Below are 22,027 nucleotides of genomic sequence, written 5' to 3' on the forward strand. Positions count from 1 at the left end.
CAAAAATATTTGTTTGGCTTCTCTAAAAACATGAAAATGAATAAAAACTATTTTAAAAAATTTCAAACAGAAAGATGTGAAAAAGAACATATAAATGGGAAAAAACAAGCTATCGATTCAGACCATACTTCACATGTGTATTGAAGGTCATGGGAGAAGCCGTTGTACAAAAATTCAGCCAAATTGGATAATAACTGCGCCCTCTAGAGGCTCCCAGATCGGTTTATATAGCAGCTATACCAGGTTATTCACCGATTTGCGCCATCTTAAGCACTGTTGTTGGAAGTCACAACAAAACACTTCATGCTAAATTTCAGCCAAATCAGATGCGGATTGCGCCCTCTAGCGGCTCAAGAAGTCAAGATCCAAGATCGGTTTATATGACAGCTATATCAAAACTTGGACCGATTTGAACCATACTTAGCGCAGTTGTTGGAAGTGATACCAAAACACTACGTGCAAAATTTCTTTTAAATCAGACCAAAACACCACGTGCAAAATTTCAATCAAATCGGACCAGAATTGCGCCGTCTAGAGGCTCAAGAAGTCAAGACCCAAGATCGGTTTATATGGCAGCTATGGACCGAATTGGTCCATTTACAATCCCAACCGACCTACACTAATAAAAAGGATTGGTGCAAAATTTCAAGCGGCTAGCTGTACTCCTTCGAAAGTTGGCGTACTTTCGACAGACGGACGGACGTGGCTAGATCGATTTAAAATGTCATGACGATCAAGAATATTTAAACTTTACGGGGTCTTAGACGCATATTTCGAGGTATTACAAACAGAATGACGAAATAAGTGTACCCCCATCCTATGCTGCAGGGTATAACAAAAGATTAGGAAAAAAATAAAGAAGATGAAAAAATATGAAATTATTACATTAATAAAAAAATCAAAACAAAAAATTTAAGTTTTAAAAAAAAACAAGTTTCTATAAAACAACCTCAATAAAATAAATAAATATTTTCATAAACTTCTCTGAAACTATGAAAAAAATTAAAGAATAATTTCCAAAAATTTTAAAAATGTAAAAAAATTAAAAAAAATGGAAAACAAAATTCAAATAATAAAAAAAGGTTGACAAAAATAAAAAAAATTTGAAATAAAACACAAAAAAATGAGTTTAAGCTTTCTTTGGAATAAAAAAGGAAATAAAAAGGAGTTAAGGAGATAGTTGTTTTTGTTTATATCATAAATTTATATTGAAAAAAACAAATATTTTCTTTCGTTTTATTTTTTTATATATAAAAAAAAACAAACATTTTCTTTATGTAATGAAAAAAAAATTTAAACAACAAAAACAAAAATAAATTGGAAAAAAAAAATTGAGAAAAAAAAATTTTTAATTTTTAAAAATCTTTTTCTTGCAAAATTAAAACTAAGGGGTCGATTATGGATGGCAACTCAACTATAGTTGCGTTCCCAGATGATAAAATCAAGAAATAAAAATTAGTATAAACTTGAAAATTTTTGTCAGTTTTATTTAATATCAGTGTTTTGATTGTTCAGCTATTAAGTACATTGTAAAAAACTGTGTAATTCAAAATTATTGAAAAAAAATGTGTCATTAGTTAATATCGAACAAAATTAAATAAAAAAGAGAAATATTTTCTGTAGCTTCTCTTAAGATATGAAAAAATAAGACTAAATTAAAAAAGAAAAAAAAATTTTTGCTTGATTCTAAAAAAATAATATAAATTTTTTTAAATTGAAAAATTAATCTTAAGTTCTTTAAATTGAATTGTAAGGAAAAAAATTAGAGAAAAGGAAAAAATATAAATTTTTTGTTTAAACAACACAAAAAGCGAATATTTTTAGTTGAAGTCTGATTTTACATCAAACTAAAAAAAAAAATATATAAAAAAACATTTTTTAGAATCTCTAAAAAATTAGAAATAAATAAAAAAAAAAATTTTTTTAAATATTTGTCAAATTTCCTAAATAACGGGAAAACAATTAATTTTATTCTTGTTTTTGTTATTGGCATGTTTTTTTTTCAATTCAATAAATATTTACAAAAATAAAAACCGAAAGTATTTTTTTCTCGCTGACAAGTATTTAGTGGAAAAATAAAGTTGTTTAAAAAAATTTCGTTTTGTTTTCGAAAAAAATACAAAACAACAAAAATTAAATTTTCCTAATTTAAAAAAAAAAATAATAAAAAATTGAAAGAGCAAAAAAAAATTTTAAAATTTTCCTAAAAAACTAAGTTTTTATTGAAAATTAAAAAAATAACGTTTTTTTTATCTCCTTTAACCGATTTTATTTTTAAAATTTTTATGTTCAGAAAAAATTTCGTTCTAATCGTTTGAAAAAAAAAATAGATTTAAAAAAACAAAAATAAAATTTTTCCTAAATAAAAAAAATAAAAAATTTAAAAATAAAAAAAACCAAAAAAAAATGTAAAATTTTCCTAAAAAACTAAATTTTTATTGATTAAAAAAATAATGATTGTTATCTCCCTTAAACGATTATATTTAAAAAATTGTTTTTTTTTTTTAAATTGAATTGATAACGATTTTTTTTTTTTCAAAAATAAGTTAAAATAAAAAAAAATAAAACAGAAAACCTAAAACAAAAAAAAATCAAATGACAACATATAAAGTTGTTTTCACGGTTAGAGTATACAAATTATACATTTTTATTGTCTAAAAAAAAACAATTTTTAGAAAAAAATTAAAAACAAAAAACTATATTGATAAGTTTTCCTTAAAATAATTTTATGTATGGAAAGGAAAACAAATAAAATTGAAAAAAAAAATTAAAAAACTTTTAACAAAAAAATAAATAAATTTCAAATTATAATAAATAAAGTTTTTTCAAGGTTAGAATAGAAAAAATTATAAATGTTTCTTAAATTTGTCTAAAAAAATTAAATCTCAAAAAAAATTTTTTGACAATATTGTCAGATTTTCCTAAATAAGTGTTTATTGAAAATTAAAACAAATTTATGTCTTTTAAGCGATTGTATATAGGAAAAGGGGTTAAAAAATATAAGAACAATAACAAAAAAAGTTCAAATGAAAATAAGTTAAGTTTTTTCTTTTTTAGGTTAGACTAGAAAAAATTATGATTTTAATGTTTTATGACCATATTGCAAAAATGTTATTCATTTCATGTTTTAACGTTATTTTTGTGAAATTTCTTTTATAATTAGAATATAGAAAAAAATTTAACCAAAATTGTTAAAATAAAGAACGAAAAAATACATTTTCTCAGCATTCTGAAAAAATTGGTTTTTATGGAAAAAAGTTGTTTATGCGTTGAAGTGGGCATATAAAAAACCATGACATAAAGTCCTGTCTGTAGGTCAGTGAAGGGCACACCAACACATTTTCTCATTTTTGCCAAGCCTATATGCTTATGTCTATACACAAATTTTACCGAAATTTTGCAATCAAAAAAAAAATTACGTTTTTTTAACCAAATTCCATTGAAAAATTGCCTTTAAAGCAAATTTCATTCTAATATTGTCTTCGAAGAATACAAGGCTAAAATTTTTCTAAAAAAAAAAATTTATAGAAATTTTGTTTCATTTAAATTATGTCTTTGAAGAATATAAGGCTAAAATTTGTCTTAATAGAATTTTGTCTTAAATATGTTAATTTGTTAAATAAATCGCAAAATGTTCAACCAAAACTTTGATTGAAAATATAACAAAAATATTAATTGCCTAATAAAATTAAATTTTTTCAGTTCAGCTTTACAAAAAAAAATTATAAGAAATGAGTGAAAAGTCCAAAAATGTTCTCAGTTTTCATCACAAGTCAATAGATTGAAGCGAAATCTCAAAGATGTTCTCTCAACATAATTTTCATTCGGCCACAGTTCACAAAAATCCAAAGTTGAAAACAAATTTCTATCTCAATTCGGAAATAAAAGTAAATCATTGTTTCAATTTGATTCTGTATCAGAACATGTTGCCGCTTATAACACTCAGAACGGATGCCCCCAACTTCCAACTAAATCACATTAGTCATCATTTGAGCGTACTGTAGATATTGTCTAGGCCACCCGAATCGGAGGGGCTTTCGTTTAAGGCTGATGCGGCCCTTGTTGTGGTGGGCGGCAGCATATCACCGCCACTGGCTACATCGACAGTTGTTATGTGAGAACTATCACGTGGATGCTGGCTTCGAGGTTTGCCTTTGGGTTTATCCTTATCCACGGCAGCAGTTGCTGCGACTGCGGCATTGTAGTGACGTTCTCCCAGGGGTTCATCACCCAGGTAAACGGTGTGATAGCTGATGGGACTTTCCGAACAGGTGATTTGCACACGACTTATAGCACTGCCCAGTCCATTGGTATTCGCCGGCAGGGGATACTTGAGGGAGGCATAGTCACCATAATCGTCTGAGATCTGTGTGGAATGTGTTGCACCCGATAGAGTATCACGTGTCTGAGATGAGGGTATACCACCCATGGCACTGGCTTCGTGACAAATTTCAGCATAAATATTTTCCTTGGTGTAGTCCAGCATGTTGAGGGCCTGGCACATGGTGCCCGCTGGTACATCGGGAGGGCTGCCATCATCGCTAGAGAGTATGAGCGAGTCTCTGACGCTGGAATAAGGCAAATCGTCCTCAATAAAGCTGGCCGGGCTCAGAGGCGACATCAGGGAGGTGTTTTGCGAGTTAATATTGTGACCCAGCAGTGAGAGGCCACCTGCTGCCCTGCGGCCAGTGATAGGTTCGCCAATGTTGAAATCTAGACGTTTTTCACCCGACTTGACGCCAGCCTGGTTCTTTAGCTGGGCCAATGACTTTTTATTCTCTCCTATGTGCAGCTTTTGGGGTAGAGAGAAGTTCAACAGCTGGTGTAGACTGGAAGAAGACTTGCTATACTGTTTGGTCTTTACATGAAACTCGTTGTACAGCTTTTCGGTAATGAAAGAGCTCTGCAGGGGTTCGCGATTCTCCAGGTCCTCTGTGTCGGTGCCGGACTCCGATATGGTATCGGTGGTGTGATGTGATGCTAATAGATCTGGCTTACGAGATTGTCTTCCAATGAGCTCAATGTCTTGCAAGGACATCGATTTCTGCAAAATAGGGGGTCCACTCATCTGAGAGCGGCCAAACTTCTTCAAATGTTCATCGATGGTGGTAAGCATGGTCGTCTCTGTGTCAGAACACCCAATATCCGATTGGCAGCCACTGGGCTCAGAGCATTCCTGTTCCAGAGACTTGTCCCCAAAGCGTTCCTGCAGTAGTTTGGACATGTCCGAATACCGCTCCATGCTCATTTTCTTGGCATGTACATCGATGTCTATGGAGGTCAAAGATTTTCCTGCATTTTTGTCCTGTTTGCGGAACCATTTCTTCTTCGTCGATTGGAATACTTTCATTTTGTCCGTTATGCGATTGGCATGGTCATCCAGTGACTGCTGTTCCTTATTCTCCATATTGGCCAAATCAGACTTGCTCAGGAATATGATGGAGTCCTCTTTTTCATGGGCCGGTATGGTGGTCTTCTCCCTTCTCAGCAGCTTGGGCAAGTGCAAGGGCTTAAGTATTTTCAAGCCCTCCACCCGAGACTTGGAGGTGGATCTTTCAGAACGCTGCAATACCTCAACCTCTACCATTTTCAAAAATTGATCACAGTTGAATTGACAAAACTTCAAAATATTCTGCACATTGGGATTGGCCAACATACGCTGCTCGTTCTCGAACCCCAGAGTATTCTTGACCAAATTCATCTCTTTGGTTAAATGAAGTTTGCGCAAGTGCAGGGGACTTTGGATTTCGACATCCTCAATGGGACATGCTATGATGATGTTCTCCGTGCTTATGCGAGTAATGGAAATATTCTCGGGTATGGCATTGGTGCAGCCATTGGGCCCAGAGATGTACTTCAAGGTCACTGGCAACTCTTTGGCTGGTGTTACCAAAGCCGTTATCCTATGGACACAGTCAGCATTGAGCTTTCGTTGGAATCCATCGCTGGACATTTCCAAGCGCTTCTGTAAAATCTGTGGTATGCCTGGTTCAATTTCATAGAACTTGCCCTTGGTGCCCAGGGACACATAGAGCGTTTGCCTCTGTTCATTGAGAAGTTGGGCATAGCGATTCCTCTCCTTCTCCCTACCATGATTGGAGTTCTGCTTGGATGCGCCAAGACCCCCACAAGATATGGTGGGTGTAAGCGTACTGCTATGCTCCTGCTTGCCATCCTCGTAGACAGCCAATAGCTTAAAGACCTGACCCCCGCGAGCAGTGGTCTTCACATAATGCGGCCTATTGTGATTGTTGTTGCTATTAGAGGAATAAATGTTTAAGCAACCCTCCGTGGGTGAGTTGTCGCTTCTGCCATTGTTCGGTTGAGATTCCATAAAAGCCGGCATATTATCGACAGAGACAAATTTACAAACACGCTCTCGCACCAACTGCACCAGTGATGTGTACAAAGTGGCCGTTGGCATTCCCTTATCATTGAGCAGGGAAAAGTAGCCTGAAAATGGAAAAGAAAAACAGAAGTTGCGGTTATTATTGTTCTGGTTGGTGTTGTTTTATCTAAACGAAAGTGAAGGAGTCTGAGAAAATATGCGCCTATCTTAAGTGCACAAAGCAAACATTGCTCTGATTAAATTTTTGTTGACATTCGTAAAAATAGAAAAAACAAGAGGGCATAGCAAAGAGGCATATTTTAGACAAATATTATATCGAAGCCCCCTTTTAACCCATGGCAGTATGTATTTAATATGACCTTGGATGATGTTGACCTTTCGGAAATGCTTTAAACACTAAAAGATGTACAATGACCAATTTGGGTATGAGAAACAACGAATCAGGGTGATGCTTTTAAGTCAGTTGAGCAAAATCTCAATAGGGTTTAGAGTTCTCAGGTCAAACTAGATAAAAATTCAGTTTAAAGGAAAAACGGCAGGGTTTTTAGAATTTTGATTATTTCGACAATGCGGCACAGGCAATAAGTTTAGAAAAAAAACAATTTTTTTAATATGATTTTTTATAATATTTCTTCCCATAATAGGGCTCCAATTACTGAAAGGACCTCTCCCAAACACAAGGATGGTTTTCTTCTCATATTCATTTCTATGCAAAATTTTTTTAATTTGAGAGCCATTTCTTAAGTTGTCAACTCACTTGCATGTCCGACTGTCTGTCGAAATCACGCTAACCTTCGAATGAGTAAAACTAGCCGCCTGAAATTTTGCACAAATACTTTTTATTTGTGCAGGTCGGTTGGTATTGTAAATGGGCCATATCGGTTCATGTTCTGATATAGCTGCCATATAAACCGATCTTGGATCTTGACTTCTTGAGACACAAGAGGGCGCAATTCATATCTGATTTGGCTGAAATTTTGCATGTAGTGTTTTGTTATGACTTCCAACAACTGTGCTAAGTTTTGTTCAAATTGGTCCATAACCTGATATAGCTGTCATATAAACCGATCTGGGGTCGTGACTTTTTGAGCCTCTAGAGGGCGCAATTCTTATCCGATTTGGCTGAAATTTTGCATAAAGTGCTAAGTATGGTTGAAATCGGTCTAAAACCTCATATATTTGCCATATAAAACTATCGTGGATCTTGACTTCTTGAGCCTCTAGAAGACGAAATTCTTATCGAATTTGGCTGAAATTTTGAACGATGTGTTTTGTTATGACTTCCAATAACTGTGCTAAGTATGGTTTAAATCCGTCCATAACCGAATATAGCTGCCGATCTCGAATCTTGGCTTCTTGAGCCACTACAGAGCGTAATTCTTATCCGATTTGGATGAAATTTTGTCTCCCATGACCTTAATCATACGTACTAAATATGGTCTGAATCGGTCTACGGCCTGATACAGCTCCCATATAAACCAATCACCCTATTTTACTTCTTGAGCCCCTAAAGGGCGGAATTCTTATTAGAATTGGCTGAAATTTTTCACAATGACTTCTACTATGGTCTCCAACATTCACTTAAACTGTAGTTCGAATCGGACCATAACTTGATATATATCTCGACAAACGCGATCCATGTTGGAGGGTATATAAGATTCGTCCTGGCCGAACTTAGCACGCTTTTGCTTATTTCAATTACGATCGTGATTGAAATTTTGACCATTTTCAATTAAACAATTAATGGAATAATTTTTTTAATTGAATCTTAATTAATTTTTTCAATTACGATGGTGATGGAAATTTTTGTCATTTTCAATTAAAAAATCATTGATTCAATATTTTTTTAATTGAATCTGATTTTTGATTTTTTCAATTGCGATCGTCATTAAAATTTTCAGTTAAAAAATTAATTGATTCAATAATATTTTTAATTGAATCTCAAAAAATATTGAATATAAAATGTGATTGAAAATTTAATCTTTTGCAACGGCTAGACCACCATTTTCTGTCACTAGCCTTGTTCAACCATTCATTGAAAACAACTGATTTTATAAAGGGAAAACAGCTCTTTTCCTTTAGTTGGGCATGCGTAGCATCCAGGATTCAGCATCATAGAGGAAACTAGCACACGCGCCTCTAAAACCACACTGATAAGACCTACTTATCTCTTTTACTTTAGATCTGCGTTTGCCCCTGTTCCTATTGACCTAATTAAGGACATTTAAATTAGGTAGGTCATATTGTAGGAATAGAAAAGTTTTAAGCAGAAAGAAACACAAATAGACTTTCATTGGTGGTCTTCGAAAACAGGGAAGAGGAAGTCAGCCAACTAACTTACCTCAACCTCAACTTTGCCATGGCCACTAACAAAAGATTCTTGGAAATCTGTGATACACTCTCTCTTGGCAAGAAAGAAAGTTGGTTAAGGAACTTTGATCAATGAAAAGTTGAATTTTAATATGCAGACACTTGTGCCCCACTCCAAGTGGTTTTTGCTAACAAGCTGCACTTGTAATCAGAATTTTAAATCAACTCATTATTCCCTAACTATACCTCGTACGATTGCTGCTTTCTATCAATAATCCCAGTTTATACTAAAAGCGTCTTCCTAATTCCATCTGACACTGTTAAGCTTTCGCCCAAAGGCAGATAAATTAATGTTAAATGAATGGCAATATCACTGCATGTCCCTAAAAACAAACCCACCAACTGGCAGTTACTTGCACGACCCAACTGTCAATAGGAAAACGACGGAGAATAAAAACCACCTTAGCAGCATGGACATCTATTCTGGTAGTCCGATCCCATGTCAAATTCTAAAAACAAAAGAACCAAACTAAAATCTCTCCCTGAGGCGATTGAGGAGACATGAAAACGACTTCCACTACCAACTGTCCGAACATGGAAAAAACCAGAGCAGGAATCAATTAAACACATGCAGACGGAAAGGATTTTCCTGCTAACAAACATCGCAAAGAACTCCGGACTTTGGCGGAAGTTGAGCTAAAAGCTAAAACACAGACAAAGAACTGAGAGATTTCGCAGAATGCAGAAGGCACAAAAAAAAAGAATCGCAGCAAAATATTTTTGCTGATAAAAATGGCAAGAAGGATGGATTAGTTTGTTAAAGGCAGGTGTCACCATGTGAAACTAACAACTGAATGCGGGAGTCAGGCTTGCAGCATAGCAGAAAAGTGACCACCAGGCATTGACTTAAGGAAGGGGTGGTGGTAGTGGAAGTGGGGTTGGTAGCTCTTTTGCGGCGTTTGCCTTTTGCTAAATTAAAATGACCGCCCTTGTTTGACAGCAACATTAATGAATGACAAAGTGTAGTAATGCAGCAGCAAGTCGAGTGCAAATAAATCGCATCCAAATGAAAAGATTAAATACTCAATTAAATTAAGAGAGCCCTCCAAACAAAAAGAATGGTCCACAAAAACATGGTACTGGCAAACGACGAATAATAAAACAAAATAAATAAATCGTCCCATTTAAGTGGGTTAAGGAGTGGGGGGACAGACATAAAAAATCACCGTAGAAGTACTCTTACCTGTGCTAGCATAAATAAAATAATTTTATTTCGAAAGCAAAGTGGGCAGAGGGCTATTCATTCTACTCCCCAAGTAAATTTTAGCTATTTGATCATGAACGAAGCTAAGCTAGAGAAAAAAATTCTGCATAGATTAATGTTAAATGCTAATGAAGGATATATGAAAAGGATTAGAAGTTTTTGTCGCTGTATTTTCACTTCTCCTCCATTACCACATCACAAATACTCACTTTGCTTTATTTATTATAGAGCTCTAATTAATGAACTTATCTTATCCACATGCATGTGGAGTAGAATAACAAACAAGAGATTAACGTGGGATATGCTGAACGGAAATAACGTTTTTGAGAGCTTATATTAAGTCCATACCTAGCCCAAAATAGTTTGAGAGAAGTCATCACTCTATGGTTTATTTTGCAATATCTGCATAAAAACACGCCTATAATACAGATGTAGAATCTAGATTCCTAGATATCAGTGAGTATTTGGTTCAAATGGGAAATTATTCAGATATAGTTGCCATGCACACTGATCTCCTGACCGAGGGTCTTTCGCCCATAGCAGGCCAATTTTGCTGAAGTTTGACACAGTGAGTTGCATTAGACATTGAGCTTAAGCTTGAATCGGACAGCACTCAGTGATGTGTGAGAAATTTGCCCCTGTTCCTCAATGGAGTATTCCGGACCAAATTTGCAATTTAAGTTGTATTAGACATCCAAACCATCAGTCCAAAAATATGGTTCACAACGAACATTGGATATTTAGATATAGCTGGCATTTAAACAGATGCTGAATTATTAACCGTTTTTGTAGAATTTTGGAACAGTGAGTTGTGTCAGCGTTTTTGACATTCGTGAAGAAGGTCGGAATATACAGGGTCTTTCAATAAGAGCGATACCAGTTTTTTTTATAGAACAAAAAATGTTTTGGATATCAATGAAATTCTTTATTTCTGTGAAAGTATGTCGATGCTATTATGTATGGAACCTGATTTATTTTTCATTTTCGCACCAAACCGTACGCTTGCAGAAGTCTAGACGCTGAACCTAATTTTCGACGGTTTTCACGCATAAATCGGCCGATACTGCTGTAATTTCACTATTCGCACGAAGTTCATCAATCGTCGCTGGCTTGATGGCATGGACCATAGAATTGATGTAGCCCCACAGGAAATAGTCTAACGGCCTCAAATCGCACGACCGAGGCGGCCAATCGGCTGGACCATTTCGTGAGATAACACGATCTCCAAACTTGGTTTCCAATTGATTGTGTCATTCACTGGCTAAAATATTGTGTTATCATTGAACGGTAGCGTTTCCCATTCACAGTGACATGTCGGTCTTGATCATCTCGGAAAAAGTACGGCCCAATGACGCCGCCGGCCCATAAACCACACCAAACCGTTATTCATGGAGTACGTGTGGATTGCTGTTCAACCAATAACGCATATTTTGCTTATTGAGGAAACCATTCAGCCAGAAATGAGCCTCATCGTAGCGCTCTAAACGTTGAGGCCACTGACTCCGAATTTCGTTTGTAAATTTTAATAATTTCGACTCGTTGTTGGTTCATGCATTTTTCCACAATGAAATGGCAAACCTTACTGAAGAGAAATTTCAAAAAAGCAGCACAAAAAATATGACGTCTTTTGCTGTCCCTACTGTCTACTGTTTAAAAATCCTTAATAAGAAAATACCTGCCATATAGACCGAGACTCCGAATAAAATTTCTTGGGGTCCGAAATGGAAGTTTTTTTTGGTATATCTATCTGCGGTAAAACCCTTATTACTTTATTTATTTATTATTTCCAAAACATAATCGATTACAAAAAATAAAGCATTGACTACGATAACCATTAGCTTGCCTTTTTACTTTATTTCTCCAATCACTTGAGATGGCCATCCATCTTTTTGTTGTATGATAATATTTGCACCACAAAAAAGTGTTATACAATGATTTCTCAAAAATGTCATTCCTAGCAATTTCACACTCATTAAAGCCATATTTATATTTTCCCTTGCTTTTCTTGCTACTTCATATGATGATGACGACAAGAAATACAACGACAAGGAATAATCCTTTACAATATTAGTCTGCAAATACTCATAGTCATCCCAATAACACTGGGCAAATGTGCATGGCCAACCAACGATGTGTTTTCAACACGCGAGGACCTTTGACCGAATTGCATGGATAGATGGATGGATGGATGAATGGAAATGATGAGGCAAGCAAATAGAAATTGGCAAAGGTTCCAAGTAAAAATATTCCCAGACAAATGATTGCATGTCCTTCATAATGTAAAAAAAGGGATTCTAATAAAGCGAAGTAAGCGCAGATATACATATATACAAACATACTGAGCAAATGCCATCACTTGTATATTGAAGTGGTGCATACTATAGAGGGATCGAAATTTCGGAAAAAAACCATAAATATATGAAAAAATAAAATTATGGGGAAAAAGGGAAATAATTTGTATAGAAAGTGTAGACAAAATTTGGTACAAAAAAAAATTAAAACAAACATTTAAATTTGACAAAAAAAAATAGATTATATAACTAAAATTGTATATGAATAATATGTTGACAAAATTTCAAATATAGAAATATTTTAATATTTTTTTTGCATAATTTTTTTGTAGAAACAGAGTTTGGATTAAATTTAAAAAAAAATAATCATCCGACAAAAAAACTATAAAAAAAATTCTATTGCGCTTGTGAATCAAGTCCTCTTAAAGAACTCTGTTGAAATTCAGATGTGTGCTTTGCAACCTATTCTTGTAAGGTTGGTATATAAAGCACCATGATCCATTTGACTAATTTCTGCTGATGACGATTCTGGCGAATCAGAAATCGCGATACAGAAAACCGGTCAAATGCTTTTAAACAACAGCATACATTTTATCTTACTTTTGAATGTTCTTTGAAGTAATATTCTTTGAATAGAAAGCATTAGACGAAATGGTCTATAGCCGGACAATATTCTGCAATAGAATCTAAATAAAAAGACTAAATTCTTCAAAGAAATAATTGTGACGAAATCTTCTTATGGAAGTTAAAATTGTATACATATTTTCAAAAAAAAAAATTTTAAAACGAAATTTTCTGGAAAAAACATTTTTGAGAAAAATTTATATATATACATTTTGGTTGAAATTGTTTAATTAAAATTGAAATGAAATTGTCTATATGGCAGCTATATTTAAATATAGTCCAATCTGAATCTTATTTGGGTCCGATGTCGGGAGGCTTAAAACATCTCACTGATTAACTTCAGAGAAATCTGGTAATAAGTAACGTTTTCATGGGCTTTAAACCGTTAACCGGCAGATCGGTCTATATGGCAGCTACATCCAAATTTGGTTCGATAACCTGAGTGCAGCAAAAAAAGTATCTATACCAAATTTCAGCTCAATATCTCAATTTTTGAAGGCTTTAGAGTGATAACAAGAGACGGACTAAATGAATATACCTCCTATCCTATGGTGGTGAGTATAAAAACACACCTGCTCAACTGCTACTCTAACAATAGGCGATTTCTAAAAGAGTAGGTTAGGTTGAAAAGAGGGTGCAGATATTAATCCGCACCATGCCACTATGGACATACACCTTAGCCAGTAATCGGCTTGTTGTGCGACCTGAAAACTATAAAGTAACCTCTTAAAAGAAAATTTTAAGTTAGTAATTACAATCTACACTGCCAGACTTCGTGACCTTACCGTCCTGGTTGTTATTCCCTAATGGGCATTTTACTGTCCGTAAAGATGTTCACACTCGACTTCCTCGCGTTAACAACTCACCACCTCTAGCATTCCATGATCTGCAGGACCGTATTATGGTCTGGCAATCTAAAACTCAGTGCCTGGGTTTACAAACCTCTTCCCCTCCTTACAGGTTTCCTACCGTCGCCTCGATTATACCGCGGTGGTATAAGCTGCTCCCATCCTCAATCCATTCTACCTTCGCCTTAAGTCTCATAACCGTAGTGCCTGCCTCTCGCTTCATCTGTATTTTTTAAAAGTGTCAACAATTTCTAAATTTTTTTACAAATTATCTTCCGAATTTTTTTGCCAACAAAATTATGGTGGACTCAAAACACTCTTTTAATATGACCATGATGATATGATTATGCCCAAAATATAATTTTTTCTTATGGCCAGAGTTTTTAACTGATAGTTAATCATTACCCTACCTTATGTCTTCTATATGCATACATGCATACATGTGTGTGTTTGTGTTGAAGTAACTTTTAAATCGTATGCAATTTAAGGACACTACAATTGCCAAGTATCCTCCTCATGACTTGGCTGGCTGGTGTCGTGCTGAGGACATTCATTCAGTGTTTAGCATCGTGAGGTTTTGTTGGCCAACAACTCGATAACATAGCTTATAACATTAATGACAGGCCAATAAATGCTAATGACATTAAGTTTACCATAAATTGTGTCCCCCTTAAAATGCGCGCGCTCCCTGGCTCGCTCTCATTCAAAGTTTTGGACTCGAGTGTATGAAATTAATTCCTTTTATACTTTTTGTGTACATGTGGTAAGTGGAAGTGTGAGAGTGTGTGTGTGTGAGGTTTTTTGGGCCATATACATATGTATTGTATTAATACTCCATGTCACAGCCGTTTTTTTTTTTGTTTTTTCAAACTGCACTTTACACTCCACGTTCGTCTGGTTGGATATTCCAAAAAACACACACACACAAACACACACAGTCATGCATTGCATATATCCCAAAAACGAAGATCCTGCCAAAGTATTGCGTTTTTCAGAGCTCTTGTCATTAAAAACGAGCAAATTGCATTTTTAACGATATGACGAAATGTTATCGTTAAATGCTGAAATAGGAGGGAGATGAGCGGGTGGGAGTAAGGGGCGTATGTAGAAAGAACCATAGAATGTTTGTATTTGGATATGTGGGGGTATGTAAGTCTGTATGTGGCTGGCATATGCGTGTAAGCAAAATTCAGACACTCAAAGCACTGCCATTACAGAATTCACTCTCTATAGCGCCTGAAAATGAAGAGTTGTTACGAATGAAGTGGTTGGCTTGGTTCGGTTGCTGGTGGTGTCGGGAATCCCCCTTTTTTATATACCATAAGCGCACTTCCGTTTCCGTTTGTTTCTAGTTCTCATAAACATAAAGCTGTTACCATTACACCAAATGGTTTACGGTTTACTACTACAACAGCAATAGGGCGGTAAGGCACATACATTTGGTCTTATTCCCCCTCCCTTTCACCCTTCTGGCTACCCCCTATGCCCAAAGACATAATATGGTTTTTTAGATGGCTACCGGTTTTTTTTTTGGTTTTTCGTTTTTGTCGTGCTGGTGTTCAGCAAAAAAGGATACCAAGAGGAACTTGTTGTATTTATGATTTTGGCAAATTGTGTGCAGACATGAATATTTGAGTTAATATGTCGACAAATCTGCATACATTCCACCACATGCAAGTTGATGAATACATGTGGCCACACTCCAGAGGACTAGGGGGAACCATTGAATGGATTTAAACTTCATCTACTCGCGTATGCAAGTGTGCATGCATTAAAAATGAATATTTGAGGCAACCGCTTATATGAAAAAGTATTTTTTATGATTTGGATTTACATTTTTTGTCGGGGTTTTATCAATTTTAAAGACTCTGAGCTTAAAGTGGAAACTATTTCACAAATAAACTTAAAAACGGGTTTAACTTACGAAATGTCTCATATAGGATTTGTGTAGAACTTGTGCCGTTGTATGTTTCTGAAAAAGGGATATGTGTAAAAGCAGACAAGAGAATACTTGGAGTATTCGAGGCAAAAACGATCTTCATATAGAAGAATGTCAAAAATAATAATCTAAACTGTTTAATGGTGAAAAAGTTTGAATATTTGCAACGAGATAGTACATGGAGTGTTCGAAAGGAAATTTCTTGTATTAATCCATCTATGCTGATGGACAAAGGATACGTAAAATTCGCTGTTTTGTGCTTTTGCGGGAAAGAGTACTTGCAAGAGCAATAGAGACACTACATGAAGTGTTCCAGAAGAATTGTTGCTGTATTAATGAGAGTGATCAACTATGACTCAATAGACACAGCTAATTTAATCGATTAGCGATAAAGGGGAAGAAGCAAATCTCGCATGAATTTACTTCGAGTAGGTTTAAGTTAAGGGTTTATGCTGAAAGCAAAAACCCACATTTCTTTACAAAAGTCAATAGCAGAAAAAAAGAAATTACGAGAAGGGATTCGAATATCCTTGTCAGACAAGCGGAAAGGCCCTTGCAAATGGCATATGAATGGTCCAGATCCAGCGTCAAGAAGATGGAAAGATTTTTATTCCAGCGGAAGAGATTCAAATGGAAGGCAAAAGGGTTTTGCCAATGGCATGTGACTGGTCACAACGTAAATCCTAAGAAGACGGCCATCCGTTTGCTAACTAGGATGACAGAGATAGACAATAACGAGTACCAGAACTAAACAATCTCAATATCTGAAAATGTAGTATTAGCTGGGGCTTAGCTGGTACTGAAAACTCAACTGAGAGTAAGCCAAACAGAAATGTGCGAAAAAGAATTACAGATGTTGATAAGTATGCCGTAGGCTTAAAAAGGATTTAAGTGTAGATAGGCCGATTCTTGCATATACATACAGCAATAGCCAAAAATTATTTAAAATGTTTTTGTCTTATCGTTTTTCTCATTATCTCCATATATTGAGAGTACATTGTCCCCTTACTAATGCTGGCTACATTTGTAAGGTATCCTGTCATGTTAAAACTTCTCTACCAAGTGGTGTCGCTATGCGGCACTCCGTTCGGACTTGACATAAAAAAGGAGGTCCCCTATCATTGAGCTTAAAACTACGCACTGCACTCATTGACATGAGAGAAGTAACCCCTGTTCCTTAATGGAATGCTCATGGGAAATTTAGTAGAGTACATTGCGCTTTACCTAGTGACTTTAGTTGAACCCATTCGGAGACTTACCGGGAAACTCTTGGGGAATCATAACTCCTTTCTTACGACTGGCTGCTGTGGTTTTTGTATTGTGACCATGAAAGATATTCCGCTGGCGCACCAGTCGGTATAGTAGAAAAAGTTCACCCTGTTCATGGTCATCGTTATTCTGGTGGCTTGGATTGTTGGCTGCATTTTGATTTGTCTCATTTGCCGCTGTTTTTGAGGCACTCGTATTGCTGCTGCTACTGTTACTTCCTAATGTCTGTGTGATGGTGTTGCTGTTGTTGCCCCCAACACCCGAAGATGCCGTCGACGAGGACGACGTTCCTGTATTGCTATTTGAATTAGAACTAATGATATTTGCTTCTGTGTTAGCACCCGATGATAAGGCGACGGCTTTGCCCTCGCCACTGGCCGAAGAGTTGGATGTTATGGTCGATGAGTTATTCGACGATGAGGACTGTAAGGTTTCATTGGAGAAAGGAGTTTTATATGAAATTCGCACCACTCGCGGCAAGGAGTACCGCTCTAGGAATTCCTCCACGGGTAAGGGATCATTTTGAGACTGAAAAGCAAAAAGAAAAACAAATAATTAGAAATGAAGGATTGTTTATAGAGCTAGGACATTGGTTACTTACCTCGTTACTATTTTTAGATGCTTTGCTATCACCCGTTGAATAATCACCACTTGCATTGGCCATTTGTGAATTTTGGCCTCCCGTGCCCGCCGATAATCCAGCACCACTGCCTCCATAACCATGTCGCGCCCGGCGCTGCATTCTTTGCTTCAGCTCTATCTCATTACGCCTTGCCAAGCGGGCGTATTCAAAATCTGCCACCGAAAACATATTTGAGCTGGTGTCATGAGAATTAAAGCGCCTTAGTTTGGCCTTTCGGCCTTCGGCCAAATGATGAAGGCCATGCTGGGATCGTGGCAACTGGCCGGCGGGGTGATGAGGTCCTTTGTAAGCACCATTGGTCAGTTTACTGCTGTTCGTCATATTCGATGCACTGATGGCCCCCACCGCACTACCACCTGCACTCGCAGCTGCACCATTATTACCGTTATTGGCCATTAAATAGAAAACAGGATTGGTTGCCGAGTTATTGGTGGTACTCACACAAGCGGAGCTACTACCACCAATCTTCGAGCTGTAGAGGTGTGGATGCGCAGGATATGAGGCGTGAAAGCAATTCGCAGACGATGGGGGATTGTTAGCTGCCGCTGTATGACTCGAACTGTTTAAATTATTTTGTGTGATTGCTGCAATGGGACGAATAAAAAAAATACATTAATAAATTTAACTGATAAAAATGAGTAAAAGCGCAAATATTTCAATATTTTTCTACTAAACATTTAAATTTTTTCTAAAATTTTTAGTGAAGGTTAAAAATTTCAATCTAAATTTCACAAAGTGACCTAAATTTGTAAAATTTCCCATGGACAAAAAAAAATTTGACAAAATTTTCTATGAAAATCAAATTTTGACCTACACCACCACTGTGGTACAGGGTATTATAAGTTTGTGCATTTGTTTACAACGCTAAGAAGGAGAAAAGCTAGACCCATTGATAAGTATACCGATCGGCTTAGAATCACATCCTGATTTGATAAATCCGTCTGTCCGTCTGTCTGCCCATGTATTCTTGTGATCAAGGTACAGGTCGCACTTCTTTGATCTAAGGACGTACGCCATTGATTTTGAAAAAAAACGGTTCAGATTTATTGGGTTGCTCAAAAAGTAATTGAGGATTTTTTTAAAAGAAAGTAAATGCATTTTTAATAAAACTTAGAATGAACTTTAATCAAATATACCTTTTGTACACTTTTTTTCTAAAGCAAGCTAAAAGTAACAGCTGAATGCAATAACAGAGTCACAAGCTGTGAAAAAAAAATCCGCAATTACTTATTGGGCAACCCAATAGATATAGCTCTCATATATATCTTCCATCCGATATGGCTTTTTAAGGCTGCATATGTGTGCGGAATTTCATAAAAATCGGTTTAGATTTAGATATAGCTCCTATATATATCTTTCATGCGATATGGCTTTTTAAGGCTGTAGAAGCCACAATTTTGGTCCGATCTTTACAAAATTTGGCATGGGGTGTTTTATTTGACGTCTACATATGTGTGCAAAATTTCATAAAAATCAGTCCAGATTTAGATATAACTCCCATGTATATATTTCATTCGATATGTAATTTTCAGGCTATAGCAGCCATAATTTTGGTCCCATATTTAAAAAATTTAGCATTAGACGTTTTATTTGGCGTCCCAACACGTGCGCAAAATTTCATTAAAATCGGTCCTGATTTAGGTATAGCTCCCATATATATCTTTCATGGACTTTTAAGGCTGCATAAGCCTCATTTTTGGTTCAATCTTTACAAAGTTAAGCATGAGGTGTTTTATTTTAAGGTGTGTTATTTTAAGTCTTAATATGTGTGCTAACTTTCGTCGAAATCACCCCCGGTTTAGATATAGCTCTCAAATATATATTTTATCCGATATGGAGTTTTAAGGCTGTAGAAGTCACAATTTTAGTCCGATCTTTAAAAGACTTAGCACGAGGTGTTTAATTTGCCATCCCAATACGTGTGCAAAATTTCATTAAATTCGGTTTCGATTTTAATATACTACTCCTATATATATTTTTATCCGAAATGTCATTACCTATTGAGTATGTAAAATTAAAGTCTGACTTGATTTTGAGATAAGTTTTATATATTAAATGTAGTATACTAGGTGGTGTAGGGTATTATATAGTCGGCCCTGCCCGACTTTTGCCTTTCCTTACTGTTTTTTTTTTTATTTTTCTCCTATATTTCGGTTGACACCGTCTACCATTTTCAAGGACTTAATGAGTTGTTACACGAACTTTTGTCTGTTGGCAACTGAATGTTCTCTTCTGTTGTGTTTTTTTTAATTTTTTTTTTATGAAAATCATGGAAACCAAAGCTTTTGAAAGTAACACGGAATTCTAACTTAAAATGTTCTTTTACTTAGGTATGTCCATGTTAGGTATGTCGAGGTTACTTAGGTATGTCCATAGTGGCATGGGGCGGACTAATATCCGCACCTTATTTTCAACCTAACCTAACCTATGTCCGTCCGTCTGTCAGTTTGTCTGTCCGTCCTTCCGTCTCCCTGTCCATGTGAATTTATATTCAAAGAATTTATCGTAATTTTCATCTGACTATCTTCAAATTTGGCACAGAAATTCATTGTTTTTCATAGACGAAGCATATTGAAATTGTAAGAAGTCGATATAGCTTCCATATATACAGTGGTGGCAAAAAAAATAGGGACAATGGTCACTAAGAATAATATTCAACAAAAAAAAGTAAGAACATATTTACACTTCAATGAAAGGCTGAACCAGGTTATTCGTAAAACTGTTGAATTCAGAATGGTGATCTAAAATTGTATAAAAAATCTAATTTAATTAACGTACGCTTCATATGGTGAAATCAACGTTGAATTCAAAAAAATTGACAATTATCAAAATATTGTGATTGCTAAAGAATACCAGTTTATTTGTTACTCGAATTTTGAAAGGAGAAAAATACCAACGGAGAAAGAAAATATAAGAAATTGCAAATATAATGACTTAGTGGAGAAACAAAGTTTCTATATAATAAAATCAATAACTTCTGTGAATAAAATAGGATAGAAAGAGAAAGACTTCACATCTTTTGATAAAGATTTATGCAAGCCACGATCAAAATAGTCCATTTATTAAAATTTAAAAACTGTAAAAATTGCGCAACAGTTTGAAATAGGCGTACGTCTGCCGGATTTGTAGATAAAAGTCAACAAAAAAGTTTTGACAGACCAAAAAAAATTAAAAAATTTAAATTTTTTTCACTGATCATCACAAAACCGATCACATTTCTATTTTGGTGGTGATAAAATATGATTTTAATTTTTTTTGTTGATGTTTAGTGAAGCACAAAACGTTATTCTAATTTAAATTGCATCAGTATTGAAAAGAAGAAAAAATAAACAAAATATATGGAAAAAAGGTATTTTTCTAATATTTTATGTCAATGAAGATAAAGTTAACTTTAACCAGCAGAGACACAAACCCAATTCAATTAGCAGAACTCTGCTTCAAGCTTAGCAGAGCAATGCTAAAATTTTACCAGAAAATATCTAAAAATAAAATCCAGAAAAATAATCAAAAAATCAGAAGAAACTACAACAAGAACTATAATCGGACCATAAACATTGCGAATTTTGTAAAAAATTAAGTAAAAACGTATATGTTCACCGGATTTGGACTAATATTGTATTATTATTACCATTGGTCCGAACTTCACGCACTTTTCCATTGTGGCTCTTCAGTTTTCCGGTGAGTTCGAAAACATCAATTCAGATTTAGATATAGCTCCCGTACACAGAAAAAAATAAACATGGGTTTCAATTATGATTTTATTTGATCGAAATAATTATTAATTGAAACTACCTAAATCACGAAACTGATAATATCATTCACGTTTTTTGAAGAATTAATTGAAAAATTTTTAATAAAAAAAATGAGTAATAAAATGAACTAAAAATTATGAAAAATTATTGAAATTTTCAATTAATTTTTTTATTGATCCAATGAAGGAATGATTGAAATTTGGTAAAACTTATTTTTTAATCGCTATTCAGCTACTATAGGATTTAGGAAATGTGGGACGTATGTCCCTTTAAAATCTCCTTTCTGTTATATCGTAGGGAACGATATGTAATATGGTGCTTAATTCAAATCAATTAAAGGCTATATTGCAGTTATTATTAAAATTATTAAAGAAGGGGTCTAACAACAATTTGTAAACATGTTTCGATTCAATTAAAAAAATGATTTATTCAAATAATTGTTTAATTGAAAACTAAAAAAAATCAATCACGATTGTGATTAAAATTCTTTCAGATTCATATCAAAAATAATTGAATCAATAAAAAATTAATTGAATCAATGAATTTTTTAATTGAAAATTATAAGTTTTAATCACGACTGTTACTGAAACAAATCACATTCCATTAAAAAAATAATTAAATCAATTTATTTTTTAATTAAAGGCAATTTTATTTTCAATTAAATTTTTAATTGAAAATTTATTATCGTTTTTTTTTCTGTGTATACATGTATCACTATATATTCACAATCCAAAGGCA

The 22,027-nt window shown here is 34.8% G+C and overlaps 1 protein-coding gene across 5 annotated transcripts in view; it reads right to left on the bottom strand.

Annotated features, from left to right (window-relative positions):
• Positions 1-3,688: 3,688 nt before the first annotated feature.
• Positions 3,689-22,027, bottom strand: part of LOC106082853 (uncharacterized) — a 501,629-nt gene continuing 483,290 nt past the window's right edge. For all 5 annotated transcript variants that reach the window (XM_013245584.2, XM_013245587.2, XM_013245586.2 and 2 more), the window contains 3 exons: positions 17,496-18,121; positions 16,885-17,422; positions 3,689-6,453 (listed from right to left, as the gene is read on the bottom strand). In XM_013245584.2, coding sequence (XP_013101038.2) covers positions 3,986-6,453; positions 16,885-17,422; positions 17,496-18,121 — 3,632 coding nt within the window. In that variant the 3' untranslated portion in view covers positions 3,689-3,985. The remainder of the gene's footprint in view (positions 6,454-16,884; positions 17,423-17,495; positions 18,122-22,027) is intronic.

The sequence above is a fragment of the Stomoxys calcitrans genome, chromosome 3 (assembly GCF_963082655.1).
Source record: "Stomoxys calcitrans chromosome 3, idStoCalc2.1, whole genome shotgun sequence".
Classification (NCBI taxonomy): domain Eukaryota; kingdom Metazoa; phylum Arthropoda; class Insecta; order Diptera; family Muscidae; genus Stomoxys; species Stomoxys calcitrans.